The following is a 16,969-nucleotide window of genomic DNA, read 5'->3' as shown; positions in this document are numbered from 1 at the left end:
TAAAACAATAAAATATAGATGATCAAAAATCATCCCGTTTCTAACAAAATCCTAAAACACTCTCCTAAATAATTAATATATATTCCAAAATGGGCGGATTTTTTGGAATCTTTACAAAACTACATTTCTTTCTTATAGTATCCACGTGCGGTATCCCTGCAGAGCAACATCAGGTTCTTAACACACACGTGTCATACTTTCAAGGAATTATCTATAGAAACATTGGATATGGTTTCAATTCTGGAGTGAAAATTAATCAACCGTAGTCGGCAAGGCACATCACATCAAAGGCTACTTTCAAGTAGAAGTGTAACTACCTGAGAATAAAGGACTATGAATAGGTGCGACAGGATAACCTACGGGATTATCTCAAGGATATAATTCCGTTCTTCCTCCTTCTTTTTCAACTTTCCTGATCAATGCAAGGAAAAAAATTATTAGAATAGATTAGATTGACGAATTCAGACACTTTATTGTTAGAACCATGTTTAAGTAGATCAAGATTGTAATCACCTGCTACGTAACATATCTTGCGCTCTTTATTGATGATATCAAAGACTCTAGCAACATCAGAAAAGAAGCTATCCAAATTAACTGTGTCTGGGCGATAAACGACCCCAATGATTGAATTAGGAGTTCGCGGGCTATTGACTTCAATGAAGACTGAATCGCAATTATCACACTTGATGGTAAGATCATCTCTAATCGTGAACTCAATGTTGTTATCAATAAAAAGAGAAGCTCCACCCCCTCTTTGACCAGTTCTATGACAATTAACAGAAGTGTAACCTTCCAAATCAATGAGATCTGCATCACAGTTTGATCTAAACCAGGTTTCAGTGAAGGCATAGATATTGAAATGATGTTCAAATGTCGATAGATAATCAATAATATCATTGGCATGTTTGTTAAGACTACGGATGTTCATGTGAAACAGCGATAATTTGCATAGATTTGGGTTATGGACCCGATTGAGAGATAAGCTGTTATAATAGTTACAGTTACATTGCATTATGTGATCAATATTACAATCATCATCAGTTTCATTGGAGTGGGTATTGAGGGTACTATCAAAACGGAATGGGTCAAATTTTAAAGATGATACAAAATCAGACATAGTGCAAACAAATAGGGATACTTAATTAACAGTAAAAAAAAAAAAAAGACAAAAATGAGGATTTACTTAAATTACAACTTAAATGCAAATCAATAAGATTTGGATAGTACAAAATCCGGAGAGGTTAGATAGAGCTCTCCAAAAATCACACACAATAATTAAAACTATAAATTAATGGGAGTATAGAGTAAAGCAAAAATAATAGTACTGAAAATCTAGAAACAATGAGAACAGGAAAATTGGGCGAAACAAATTGCGCAATACCAAAATGCAAAACCAAAATGACAAAGTAAGCCAAAAATGATATGACCAACCAAAGGTCAAGCATGGCATAGAAAAAAGACAGTAGATAAGTTACATCGAACCAGTCGGACAAGGTCAGAAGAGTGCTCAATGAGGTGAATCATGAGCACATAAACGAGTGATCGACAAACGGACCAGTCTGATGGGTCGATTTACTTAGATGGAACCAAACAAGTAAAGCATATAAAAAGCAAACAAGGCAAAATGAGGAACAGTTTATATAGTGCAGTCAACTATTATAGTCAACTATATACATTATCAACAAAAATGAATTGAGTAACCATGGGATGCATAACAAATATATAAACAGAAAACCAAAATCATTGACCTATGCAGACCAGGTCAATTGAAGCTCAGTAGATGGGACTTGAGCAAGGCAGAGAACATACTGACCAAAAGGGCAAGGTAGGCAAGCGTGATACGACAGAATCCCGATAGGCCTACATATAGACCATGTCTGTTAGGTCAATGAAAGTAATCATGCATACATATATGAATGAAATGCTGGGCACACAAAAACCAGAAACATAATAAATTAATCAAGTATAACAAATTAAAGGTAAGCATGCATATCAAAATGAACAAAATAATAATGATGTAAATCAGATACAGAAAAGCAACATAATAAATATGATAGAGTAAAATATATAGTATGTACTTCAAAAGCACTTATAAAATGGTAAGGGAATGGGAGAATGCAACATTGAACACCAATGGTTAAAAACGAATGCTGAAGACTCCGAGGAGCAGCTGGTAAGTGAGCATATAGTAACAAGTTAACCAGTTTGGTGAACAATGTACAAATGTATAGCAAAGTGATTCCACAGAGTGACAACGCTATGGTCATCTGTGCTTTTATTTAACTTAGAAACATAGGAAACAAAAACAAATTGGTGACATGGTGAAAATGCAGATAATGAAATACTGCTTAAAACGGGATATTGTTTGGCAATGGCATGAATATCATAGATAGTATCATACAGTAAATACATTTTACGCAGAGAAAATAAAAAACACATTAGAGCAGTTTCATGTGGCAAAAAAGCATGGCATAGAAAAATGACAGTAAATAAGTTACATCGAACCAGTCGGACAAGGTCAGATGAGTGCTAAATGAGGTGAATCATGAGCACATAAACGAGTGATCGACAGACGGACCAGTCTGATGGGTCGATTTACTTAGATGAAACCAAACAAGTAAAGCATATAAAAAGCAAACAACAAGGCAAAATGAAGAACAGAATATATAGTGCAGTCAACTATTATAGTCAACTAGATACATTATCAACAAAAATGAATTGAGTAACCATGGGATACATAACAAGTATAAAAACAGAAAACCAAAATCATAGACCTATGCAGACCAGGTCAATTGAAGCTCAGTAGATGGGACTTGAGCAAGGCAGAGAAAGAACATACTGACCAAAAGGGCAGGTAGGCAAGCGTGTTACGACAGAATGCCCGGTAGGCCAACATATAGACCATGTCTGTTAGGTCAATGAAAGTAATCATGCATATATGAATGAAATGCTGGGCACACAAAAACCAGAAATATAATAAATAAATCAAGTATAACAAATTAAAGGTAAGCATGCATATCAAAATGAACAAAATATAATGATGTAAATCAGATACAGAAAAGCAACATAATAAATATGATAGAGAAAATATATAGTATGTACTTCAAAAGCACTTATAATATGGTAAGGGAATGGGAGAATGCAACATTGAACACCAATGGTTAAAAACGAAGGCTGAAGACTCCGAGGAGCAGCTGATAAGTGAGCATAATAGTAACAAGTTAACCAGTTTGGTGAACAATGTACAAATGTAGCAAAGTGATTCCACAGAGTGACAACGCTATGGTCACCTGTGCTTTATTTAACTTAGAAACATGGGAAGCAAAAACAGATAATAAAATACTGCTTAAACCGTGATATTGTTTGGCAATGGCATGAAAATCATAAATTTTACACACAGAAATAAAAAAAACACAATAGAGCAGTTTCATGTGGCAAAAAAAAAAGCATGGCATATAAAAATGGTAGTAGATAAGTTACTTCCATGGTTATATCGAACCAGACAGACAAGGTCAGTTGAGTGCTCAATGAGGTGAATCATGAGCACATAAACGAGCGATCGACAAACGGACCAGTCTGATGGGTCGATTAACTTAGTTGAAACCAAACAAGTAAAGCATAAAATTAATTGAGTGTAACAAAGTAAAGGTAATCATGCATATCAAAATGAACAAACTATTAATGATATAAACCATTAGCAGTAAACAGTATTTGTGAGCGATATTGTATCGGCAATAATTATAGTTTATCTAGTTCAGCTAGGCTATTGACGGTTACCTTTCGGCCCATGTGTGTTAGAACCGTAATTCTGCCGTCTTGGGTCCAGGTACTGGATATGCGTTCATCTTTTACCATTTGCTGTGCTTCCCGATAAAGGTTCATACGTGTTGCCGTTAAGTTCTCTGTGATAATCATTCAATCACTCGTTCATTCATTCAGAGCAATAAGATGAGCGCAGATTATGGTCAGTTTCGCACATTTTCTTTGAGACCACTCTGTCTTTCAAAGAAAGGTACTCAGCCGTGGAATAAGTTATCGCCACAAATGAGGTATCATTGTTGACAGAAAAGATTTTCTGATATACAACCGTTTTTGAAAGTTTCCAAACTTTTTTTGAGGAGTTATGCGATAATTTTACCCACCTATGTGTGGAAAACATTAGGTGAGACTCGTATGTGCGAAGAAATTGCCATTTTTCTATAAAAGCGCAATTTTACTTCCGGTGTCTGGAAATCAGCATATTTCACCATGCATCATTTGTACGTGTATGTTGATCCGAGGGAAAACAAAGGAGGGATTATTGTCCCCACCACAGACACACGGAACAACTTGGCCCAGCCTATTTAAAGGTCATATATATATATATTGCTCGGACAACATCATATCATTGCTAAGCTAATATTATGAGGACAATGAAAATTCTTTTTTTTAAAGAAAATAAGACGTTTAAAATTGATATTCCGCAAAAACCAACTTAAGGTTATTAATTATTTTAAATTGTTGTGATTTGGTAGTTCGTAGCATCTTACGAATGGTAGTGAGCTTTGGTAAAAACTGCATTGCTCAATTCATAGCGAGCGTGTAGAAGAATTAAAATTTCACAGATATACTTTTATAGGTGCTGCAGTTCTTGAGTTACGTTGTAAAGAGGGCTGAAGCAACAACACTTTTGTAAAACGTATATAACTAATTAACATTAATAAATTAAGCAACTTTGCAAAGTATACGATTTGTAGAATGAACTTTTGCAAAACATCAAGGTGTTAATTTTCAATAATATATTGATCTAGATAATGAAAATCGATTTTAGGTTGCTTCGACCAACAATACCTCGTCTACCCTTAAGCGATGAGTTCCTTCGAACGAGACAGATTTCACATAGAAAAAAGTTGACGTCATGAAATGACTGTGCCTGCTTTGCAAGAAGGAACTATAAACATTCTCAATGCACAGAACGTATACTGTTGTTGTTCACAGAAAAAAACCCTCTGAATTAAGTATTACAAATTTAATGGTTTTTAAACATATGGATAAAATCAGCCGCTTCTTTTTTTATATATTAGTAAATTGTGATATTAAAATTCATATGTATATCAATATCATGAGAAATATTTGGGCTAAAAAATAAATAATTTGAGCTTAGAATGTCAGCGTGATCAATCTGAGACTAGCATATAAACTGTGTTAAGTCCACAAACTCATGTATCTGATTTCCCTTTGCGATATTGTAATGCTATAGTTATTATAGTTTCAGTTGGATGAACAAAGCAAACGCATGGTAACAATAATCTGTGACGCTTTGTTTCCCATATGAGAACAATAGTCTGCATATTGTTATGCAGTATTGTTATGGTAAATAATAGTACAACTCATTGTTGCTAATATCAAACTTGTAAGTAATTGTGATTGTATGATGAGAGCATGATATAGTGTCCGCTTCATTTACTTACGTCATCAGCCAAACGAGGTAAGAACACGTACGCTTCAAACGGGGGTAGAACACGTACGAGCCCGAATTTTACACACACAATATTTCTCTTTTTTCAGGAGAAATACGCATAAAAAATTGCAACGAGTGTCAACTTGTAATGTAATAATATTCTCTTCGAATAGAGATATAATGTGAAAATCATGAGAGACGAGCACTCAAGGTAGACACAATAATCAAAATTATCTCCAAAATGAAAAAAAAATAAAAAATATATATGATTATTGGTATGGTGTGAGAGGTCATATTCAGGACAATAGAAAATGTTGCAATAAAAATATATATATATGCGCATGCGTTGCTGGTATATGAATAAAAGTGCCAAAAATCATAGCATATGGAATACGGATAACCTACCAATAAACATTTTTGTGTGGGTATCCACGATTAGTCCTGGCACAGATGCAATGATACACACGGTTTTCACCTCTGCCCACTGCCTCTTTATTTCTTTTTTGAACCTTTATACTCACCGCACAATTTTGCCTTTGGTTAAAGGGCAGATCTATTGCAAAAACAACATCATATCATTGGCAAGCTAATATTATGAGGACAATGAAAATGAGTCCTTTTTTTGAGAAAATAAGACGTTTAAAATTGATATTCCGCAAAAACCAACTTTTAAGTTTGTTTTTGCGGAACTCACCGCTTAAAAGCGGTGAGTTCCTTCGAACGAGACAGATTTGGCCAAGAAAAAGGGTGACGTCATGAAATGAGATGTTAATGGAGTGGGGAAGCTTTTGTACAAAATGTGCTCATTATAATTAGGATATAGGCCTATCTTTCTCGGCATACAAATCCCGGGAACAAATCAGAATAACAAATAACAAATCAAAATAATATGACTGACAACATAATTATAGGCCTAACAAAATTACTTTTCGACATAATTACATAATCTGCCCCCCCCCCCCACCCCTAGGATTATGAGGATTATGGTTAGGGAATAGGAATAAGTTAGCAATATTCTCCGTCAAGCAAATCAAAAAACAAAAAAAAACAAAAAACAAAAAAGCAACTCTTTTGTAAGTAATACGGGTTTCTGACCAGTTTAATATGATTCAAAAACACAAGCTGGAAAAATGTAGTAAAAATAAAACGAAGGCTTGGGTGGGTTTCGAACCCGGGACGTCGGCATGCGCGGGACTTTAAAAAAAAGTCACAGCGCTCTAACTGATTGCGCCACGAAGCCAAAAATACACATGTACAGAGGTAAAAAGACAAACTTAATAGAAAGGAAATCGAAATCATTTATAAAACTATTTGATATAATCGTTCATTTTGTGTTTTATTTGCATGATTAACAACAGAAATCAAAATGTATTTATATTTAAGCAGACAAAATACAAAATAAAGGTAATTTAATTTTTTAAAGGAGGACGGGCGTGGAACAGGACGCCGCCCGCGATCACTTCATAACATATGTCATTGAAATAAATCAGTGCGCCAAGTTTATCCACGATATATCATGACCGACTGCCTTAGGTTATTTCAACTTTTATCCTAAAATGATGTAATACAATTTTTTGTGGAAATATATACGCCTATTTTGCTAATATTTTAGGTTCTTAAGGACCTGCAGCGATTGCACTTCCGGTTCGGTTCGAAGTGATTTGCCTCTCAGCTCCGTGAGTAGAAAAGAAATCAGACAGTGTCTGACACGATTTCAATTCTGGTGTGATTTTCCATTTTAAAAGCAAATTTCTTTTGAAAGTATCTTCTCCTTGCTTCTATGGGGGGGATGACTTAATTCTAGAGACAATTTTAATATCTCTTCTGAGTGTGAGTGATTTGCTATACTGAGTCTCATGCTAAAATTAAACGAACCTTTTGAAATTCACAATTCGTACTCAAAAACATGACATTTTGAAAACAAAGGGTTCATTAATAGTGAAATGTTTGTGATTTCCCCACCGGAAGCTCCCTTTTTAATAATCAGTATTATCCAATCGAATCAGGTACCATCTGTTAATTTTTGTCGTTGATAAATCTTGCTATCATTTTTGTTGACCATTTTCTTCTGAGACGAATAAATATTCGTCTCAGATTTTCTTATGATTGCATGTACTGCAAATGTGCCGAATTTGGAAGGCTTAAAAGTCAACCTATAAAATTACTGGGACTTAGCAAAGTTGTAATTTAAGACTAGTAGTCATATAAAAGTGATGTTTTATAAATTTTGAAGGTTAACCACATCGACTTTGGGCCTCCTAAAAATGTTGAATTTGCAATAAATTTCATCTTCGCGAGGGCGCTGTTCGAAATGTAAATAAATTCAGGCGGTGGTGGAAGCGATATCTCCAATTTTGACGTCGGCATTGGATTAACACATGATCATGAAATCTTCACAAAAAATTCTAAATTTAATATGTGGTGTCAAAGCAAAATTATCTTACTCTAAAACCGTCGGGGTTCGACAAAGTACCCCACTGCAAGTATGTTAATTTTCCATTTGTAATTGCTAACCGTGTATTTGGAATGTGGCTGTCAGCCCTGTATCTTCGCCAGCCTCGTACGTCACGTGTTGCGTGTCCTATGCCGCCTGAATAAATTGTCAGCTCAATGACTTCGGTATGCATTGTATTTGTCTATTATATAGCATAAGTGACCACAAAAAACAATTAATCTGACAAAAAATGTGAATTTACGGGGGCTAAACTTGCCATTATACAAAACATTACATTTTTGTTGCATGGCCCTGCAAGAGCTATTTTCTTACATAAAACAAATGATGGCACAAATACGAGGGGCAGTCAGTATGTTTTAAGAGTTGACTCGTGACGTCATATTTGGATTGTTTTCATGGCATTTCTCAATGATTACATAAACACTGTACCTTTGTCTTTCAAACAACACATGCAAAAATTATATCACACACATGATTACGTAACAGCATTAGCATAAAATCAATGGTCTAAAGTCACCTGGTGAAATTGAGTCGTTTTTGTTAAGGGAAATAAGAGGCTGAAATGAGGTGTTGTTGTATTTTTTATATTTTCTCGGGAATTAAAGAACGGCGAATGCTGCTTTTTGGAACAGTAATAGAACACAAACTACCAGTTTATTAAAGCATGTTTGTTGGGCTGTAAAGGTTTTAGTTTATTTAAAATGCGTGGTCAAATATGTCTTATTTTTGATAAAAACAAGGCTTTTCTTTCTATACAAATCTTGATATTGCCAAAAATAGCAAACGTGGAAATTAAATTTTTTTGTGCCAGTTATGTTGACTAACTTCCACACATTAAAACAGGAGTCTCCCTAGAAAATATTTGAATCCGTGATTAAAATATAACTTATTCTACCATTGTTACATTTATACAAAAAGTAGTGGTACAGAGAGAGAGGCCATCGTTTTAATGAGAAATTTATTTTTAAAACTTTTCTGTTCATTTCAGGTTGAGATCATCCATAAATATTCATATGAATATTTAAATTAAAATTGTCATAGCATTTTGTAATATTTTAGGCCCTATTTACATGGAAATTTGCCATTTTCATGCAATTCCACCATGTTGTATCGGTCATCCTACCTACGCATGCGCAGATTGTTGTTTGATTTGCACCAGTTATCATCGCACTGAGTACCAGCTCTCACACGTGACCAGTCATTATATTTGAGTCAATATTTTGGAGATAATTAATGTCATTTGTAATAACTGCTTTTTCATTAACTCCATTTTTGCAGAATAATTTTGCTTCCATTCAAGCCCTAAAGTTGATGAAGTTTCCAAACGTCCCATTTCCACCAAAGTTGAATGGCAAGTTTCATGTTTTACCAAATGCACACAGAGGACCTAGTGTTTATTCCTGCCAAAAACTAGCCTTATGCCCCTTGTACTTTTGCTGTTCTCGGACATTTTAAACACGTGTCTTTGCTGTAATTTAAAAGGCCCGCCTTTTTGCGTGATTTGGCAGTGTCCCTAGTCTATTGATTTTATGCTAATGCTGTTACGTAATCATGTGTATGATATAATTTTTACATGTGTTGTTTGAAAGACAAAGGTACAGTGTTTATGTAATCATTGAGAAATGCCATGAAAACAATCCACATATGACGTCACGAGTCAACTCTTAAAACATACTGACTGCCCCTCGTATAATGATGATATACCAGGCGGCGGATGACATGATCGAGCCGGCAACTTGTGAAACCGCCCGGCCGTATGCCATTTTCCAATATACTCGGTTAATTTTGTGGGGTTCATTATCGAACCCCAACGGTTTTAGCTTGTATTTATATTATTTATCAACATAGGCCTATTTGTTTGTGATATTTCAAGCGTTTTAAAATTTCAAAATAATCCCATTCGATTACACGGTTGACGATGAAAATTTACTGAATTTAGGGAATGCAATGCGGCCACCACCTGGATGATACTAATGATAATCAAGTTGTTGGTTAATATCTATATACAGCTGTACAATTTATTTCACATCCATCTTTATATATCTCAATGTTTAGAGAGTGTCAGGTAGAATGAACCAAGGGTGGGGTTTGGAATGTAGGAGAAGAAACTAATAGAGAGAATACAATAGATAGTTAGGTAATAGTGTTAACAAATATAAAAGAGAGAGAGGAGAGAAAAAAGAACTAGATAAGGCTTAAGATAATATTATTTTCTACTGAAGGACATTAGTGAAAGGGCAGGGATTTAAGGATTTACGATTTACATTAGTACATGTATATCTGATCTTACAGCCCCGTGACACAACGCGCAATTACAAACATTTTATTGTTTTTTACTTTTTGATAAACTGGGCATGCAATTAGTGTGTATACAAGGTTTCAGACCTCTCTCTCTCTTTATATTAGGAAGGTACAGGCTCCCAAAGATGAAATTTACTCAAAGGGCAACTTTTGGGTCCAAATATGTGAAATATTAAATTTTCAGTTTCTTATAGGATAGTAAAAAACATTTACAAAGCTGCAGTTTGCAGAAAACCCCATTGAAATTGAACAACCAGTTCCAAAGATATGAGCAAATAAAGAGTTTCCAAAACAACAGAAAACGAAAGGAAATATTTCCTTTGTTTGGCTGTATCTCAAAATCAATATTTCCGAGTTCCGACTGATTTTGCTTGATCGCATCACATATAATGGCTGCCACAGAAAATCTGTATATTGAAAATAAAATGGAAATAAAAGTAAATAGGGCCAATAACTACGCATCTAATCATTTATTTTCAATATTATGGCCAATTTGACTTTTAAGCCTTCCAAATTCGGCACATTTGCAATACATGCAATCATAAGAAAATTGTCAACTTCGGGCTTGTCGTTTTATATGAAGTCAACCTATAAAATTACTGGGACTTAGCAAAGTTGTAATTTAAGACTAGTAGCCATATAAAAGTGATGTTTATAAATTTTGAATCTGGACCACATCGCTTTGGGCCCCCTGAAAATGTTGAATTAGCAATAAATTTCATCTTCGTAAGGGCGCTGTTCTAAATGTAATTGAATTGTGAGCTCAATTTTTTGGGTATGCATTGTATTTATCCTATATATAATATCAGTGACAACAAAAAATAATTAATCTGACAAAAAATGTGAATTTAGGGGGGCTAAACTTGCCAGTTTACAAAACATACACATTTTTCTTGCATATTTAATGACCGCGTGACACAACGCGCAATTACAGACATTTTTTTATACTTTTTAACAAATTGGGCATGCAGTTAGTGTGTATATGGTTTCAGACCTCCATCTTTTTTTTTAATAAAGAAGGCACAGACTCTCAAAGATGAAATTTATTTAAAGGGCCACTTTTGGGTCCAAATTTAGACCCCCCTAATCCAACTTTAATTGGCTGCCACAGAAAATCCTTTAGAGCTACAGACCTCAAATTTGCAGGTTTTTAATATTTTCACAGGTACAACATACGAGTAAAATACAAAGAAAATCTGAGGGGGTCAGGTGGGGGCTCCTTGATTATGATATGGCGTGATTTTATAAAATCGACTATGGGTGTTCATGAGATATCGGTCGATCAAGAGCATGGAGAGAGGAGAAAGAAAGAGACGGAGGAAGGGAGAAATGATTGGTTTGTTTGTATGTTTGTTTGTTTTTATTAAAAATAAATAGTTATGATATCATACCAAAGAATGTTTCAAATCCTCGATTGGTTGGTAAACAATCTTCCTTATAAAACCCCAGATGCCATTTGCCAACTGCGTGTGTAGAGTAACCAACGTCTTGTAATTCCTCTGCTAATGTAACCTCATCTGATGGAAGACAAGATGGCCGCGATACCTCAATCACATGATGTTGTAACCCATATCGTATCTATAATTATAAGAATAATTGCATAAAAAAAATTAACGGCGAAAAATAGTCCCGGCTTGCAACGTGTTTGAATTTAGAATTCGGTCGCAAAGTCTCACATGTTTCTAAAGCCACTGCACTACACAAGAAGGTGAGCTTTTACCGGGGTCTCTGATACTAACTATTTTTTGGGTATGGAAATCTATGCTAACACCTATTGGGTTATTCCAGTTGAAATGGAAGACATGACCTTAAAGCCATAATGTACGATCTTATAATACGAAATTGGTTAATTTTTTTCAAACCTGATTTTTTGCATATTTGTAATGTTTACACATGTCCCAACTTGCACCTAAACGGAAGCAGCCAAATTTGTAGTCTTTGTAGATCAACAGAGCAAAGTTCGACATATTATCATAATATAAAAATTATGATAATATGTCGTCCCATAGAACTGCATGTTAAATGGCCAAAATAGGCAGTGGGGTTTCTTTCACTTTAGCTTATTATTTCAACTTAAAATGGACAGCAGCTCTTCCTGGCAGTTATTACTAATATTACTTCAACATTTTGAATAAAGAATAACAAAATAAAAATTTGAGGGAAATCATATATTAAGGCTTTAGTCTTCCACACAGGGAGTATCCGAGTGTGAATATCAAATTGGGTTGCCCAAATGGGTGACTAGACTCCATATGAAATCTGCACTCCCAGTGTGGGAGATTAAGTTATTGTTTTCTGTAGAGGGTATATGGCTTCCAACTGGAATAGCCCATAATTATTCATTGTCACTCCATTTCCATGGGAAATGATATATGAATATTTCCAATTAAAGTTTATTTTCGTTGTTTCCATTCTACCAATTTGAAAGAAGTGTCACCGACCAGCATGCCCACCAAATATAATATTTAAATTTAGTTAATGGTCTGAGCTTTCAATCCTAGCAGGATATTGTCAGGCGGATGTGAGTTCATAAAGGCAATGTCGGGGATTATAGGTCACAATCGATGGGGGAGAGATCAGGTCCGAAAATTTGGATGTTAATACTTGACCTAGTGTTTCAATTGTCATGAAGGTGACTGGGTATGGTGCCTTTTGTTTGTGTTTGTTTGAACTTGAACTGCTTTTAGAATAACAATACAAGGTTAAACATGGAAGTTTATAAAAACAAAACAATTAAATAACCTAAAGAAAAAAAAACACATTTGTGGCAACAATGAGCCTTGCATTGAAAGTCATATTTAAAATGTGTTGAGTACCACCCCAAAGTTTCCCTATATACACCCCCCTACTACCCACCTCACACACCTCTGCACCCACCCCACGCCCGATAGGCCTATACATAATATTACATACCGGTATAATATTTATATAGCACGTTATAGCTATACATTTAAAAAAGTATAGCCCTATTATCATGATTATGACAAATAGGCCTACATGTCAAATTAAAAACAAACCCGAACACAAGCCTGAAGGGTGTAATGAAAATGCCAACACTCATTTTACGTAGGTTTGGACAGTACAACGTACGTCTCTTAATACGGACTAACCTAGGTAAACAAACAGACAAAATGGTCGCCATAATCATGGAAACCATATTTGCCATTGCAGGCTATCACCATGATCACGGAAGCAAATATCCAAAATTCACTTTAATTTACCAAAGCACCCAAATGGGAGATTTGGGCTACAAAATCGCCCGTCGAGTAATCCTGCTTTCAATGCAGAAGAGACCTGGATTAGATCAATGGAATTATCGACTATTTATGCTGTTTGCTTTCGAGATAAAGTACTGAGTTTGAGATTTTAGGAGCATGACGTGAAAAAGGTGAAATTAAAACGGAAGTTCTGACAAAACAATAATAGATAGACCCACACGATGTACTTTACAGAGGTGGGAAATATCTTTCCTTAGCGAATTATATTAGTTTGAAACGCTAAAAAATGAATTCCGAAAAAAGCTCGTGGACGGATGTAAGGCCTATAAAATTCATAAATCTTACACTAAACGACACAATTTCATACCTAATTTTAACACCAGGATTTAAAAAAATGTATATCCAAGCACAATGTTTTTAACTGACATTACTGTAAAATATTGCTTTATATTTGACCGAGAAAATTAATTTCGTAGCAAAAAGGTGTACATCTGAATTGTGCTGATTTTAACATGTATCGATCGACTTTTAGCGCGACTATGCATTTCTAAAGAATCGGTAGTCCAGCGTTGAGACTGGATAGTAAATGTAAACCTGTATTTTAGCAGGGATCGATATAATGGGATAGGCATCGTAGTATTACGTAACACCCCCTCAACAGTCAACACACCCATCCCCCAAACACACATACATGCAGACAAGTGACAAAACAAAACACAGATAACTTTCCCATATCACAGTGCAAATAAAAATAACACACAATGATCTTTGAAAATTACATCCCATTAAAAACCAAGATCAAAGGAAAATTTGGATGTTAATACTTGACCTAGTGTTTCAATTGTCATGAAGGTGACTGGGTATGGTGCCTTTTGTTTGTGTTTGTTTGAACTTGAACTGCTTTTAGAATAACAATACAAGGTTAAACATGGAAGTTTATAAAAACAAAACAATTAAATAACCTACATACCGGTATAATATTTATATAGCACGTTATAGCTATACATTTAAAAAAGTATAGCCCTATTATCATGATTATGACAAATAGGCCTACATGTCAAATTAAAAACAAACCCGAACACAAGCCTGAAGGGTGTAATGAAAATGCCAACACTCATTTTACGTAGGTTTGGACAGTACAACGTACGTCTCTTAATACGGACTAACCTAGGTAAACAAACAGACAAAATGGTCGCCATAATCATGGAAACCATATTTGCCATTGCAGGCTATCACCATGATCACGGAAGCAAATATCCAAAATTCACTTTAATTTACCAAAGCACCCAAATGGGAGATTTGGGCTACAAAATCGCCCGTCGAGTAATCCTGCTTTCAATGCAGAAGAGACCTGGATTAGATCAATGGAATTATCGACTATTTATGCTGTTTGCTTTCGAGATAAAGTACTGAGTTTGAGATTTTAGGAGCATGACGTGAAAAAAGGTGAAATTAAAACGGAAGTTCTGACAAAACAATAATAGATAGACCCACACGATGTACTTTACAGAGGTGGGAAATATCTTTCCTTAGCGAATTATATTAGTTTGAAACGCTAAAAAATGAATTCCGAAAAAAGCTCGTGGACGGATGTAAGGCCTATAAAATTCATAAATCTTACACTAAACGACACAATTTCATACCTAATTTTAACACCAGGATTTTAAAAAAAAATGTATATCCAAGCACAATGTTTTTAACTGACATTACTGTAAAATATTGCTTTATATTTGACCGAGAAAATTAATTTCGTAGCAAAAAGGTGTATATCTGAATTGTGCTGATTTTAACATGTATCGATCGACTTTTAGCGCGACTATGCATTTCTAAAGAATCGGTAGTCCAGCGTTGAGACTGGATAGTAAATGTAAACCTGTATTTTAGCAGGGATCGATATAATGGGATAGGCATCGTAGTATTACGTAACACACCGAAAGATGTAGTTTAACTCTAGACAATAGGCGCCATATTGCAGGAGGGTTAGAGTTCATAGAGGAAACGTTAAAGGTTAGTAGATTAGGTCACCCAGGCACATCACTAATGTGTTTCACGAGTTGTAATACCGACAGGTAAAAACATTGATTTTGTAAAATTCTCCCGATTTTTAAAATTACTAAATAAGGTTAGTACTTCAAACCATTCTTTGATGAATCTATGCAATATGACGGTAATTTTTGAAACATCTAAGAATCAATCTTAAACATCTTCATGATATTAATTTTTTTGCGCATGGTCAAAGCATGCTCTTGCGCTATCCACAGACTATCTGGTGGAAACTTCAAAGCAACGATCATGCGTTAATATTTACAAAATGGCGAATGATGTAGTTTAAGTCGAACAATAGCGTGACCGGCGTGACGTAGTTTTTGGCATTGTTCCTATATGCACTTTCACCCTCCTGATTTTAGCTAGAGTATCTCGAGCTAGGTGCAATTGGATTCATCTATACCCACGGGCTTCCGGTCCCACCGGCCCTGTAACTTACCGGATAGCGTCCAGTCAAAAGTTGCGCTCTCGTTGGCGTGCATACATTATGCACATAGTAGTTATCTAATATGACTCCATGAGAGGCTAGCTTGTCAATATTGGGTGTTCTTATAGCTGATCCATGCAGTTTGGCATTGTAGCCCACGTCATTGTAGCCTAAGTCGTCAACAAGAATAAAGACAACATGCGGAGGCGACCTTCTATTGCCATTTATAGCGGTATCTATATAAGTTGACTCTTCTTGTGCTTTCAGCAGCAGCTCTAGGCAGATGTATACAGCCGAAAGTACTGCAACGAGAATTGCTAGTCTGAAAAATACAATTGACATCGTTTAAAAATACAAATAACAACTTCTAGTCTTAAGGCTACGATGCAAAGTGGTAACGAATACTTTGACAACGAACTGTGACAAATGCTAAAACAAAACATAATAGATATAGGAAGCACTCATTGATTCACCTTGGGTTCATCGAACCAGAGAAGATGAGAATAGATTATCATCGAACCCACTTTCCTCGGTATTGATATGCAAATACGACTGTCTGTATCTATTGCCAACCAGCTAGAACGCTGGACAACCGATTCTTTAGAAATGCATAGTCGCGCTAAAAGTCGATCGATACATGTTAAAATCAGCACAATTCAGAGAAACACCTTTTTGCTATAAAATTTATTTTCTCGGTCAAATATAAAGCAATATCCTTTTTTTCTTCAGTAATGTCAGTTAAAAACCTAGTGCTTGGATATCCATTTTTTTAAAATCCTGGTGTTAAAATTAAGCATCAAATTTTGTCTTTTAGTGTGATATTTTTGATTTTTATAGGCCTTTAGTTCGCCCGCGAGCTTTTTACGGAATTCATTTTTTTTAGCGTCTCAAACTAATATATTTTGCTATATTTTCCCACCTCTGTACGGCACATCGTGTGGGTCTATATATATATTATAGTTTTGTCAGAATTTTCGTTTTTATTTATTTTTATTTTATTTTTATTTAAACGTCAAACTCAGTACTTTATCTCGAGAGCAACCAGCAGAAATCGATATTTCCATTCTTGTCAACCAGGTCCC

The 16,969-nt window shown here is 35.1% G+C and overlaps 1 protein-coding gene across 1 annotated transcript in view; it reads right to left on the bottom strand.

The window, feature by feature from the left end:
* The window catches only part of LOC140156627 (arylsulfatase J-like), a 34,812-nt gene extending 18,575 nt beyond the window's left edge, over positions 1-16,237 (bottom strand). The window contains exons 1-2 of the mRNA XM_072179561.1: positions 15,900-16,237; positions 11,588-11,774 (exon numbers count right to left, since the gene is read on the bottom strand). Coding sequence (XP_072035662.1) covers positions 11,588-11,774; positions 15,900-16,229 — 517 coding nt within the window. The 5' untranslated portion in view covers positions 16,230-16,237. The remainder of the gene's footprint in view (positions 1-11,587; positions 11,775-15,899) is intronic.
* Between the last annotated feature and the right edge of the window lie 732 nt (positions 16,238-16,969).

This window comes from Amphiura filiformis, chromosome 7 (assembly GCF_039555335.1).
Source record: "Amphiura filiformis chromosome 7, Afil_fr2py, whole genome shotgun sequence".
NCBI classification, from domain to species: domain Eukaryota; kingdom Metazoa; phylum Echinodermata; class Ophiuroidea; order Amphilepidida; family Amphiuridae; genus Amphiura; species Amphiura filiformis.
The sequence above is the reverse complement of the archived record's forward strand: the minus strand, read 5'-3'. Positions and strand labels throughout refer to the sequence as shown.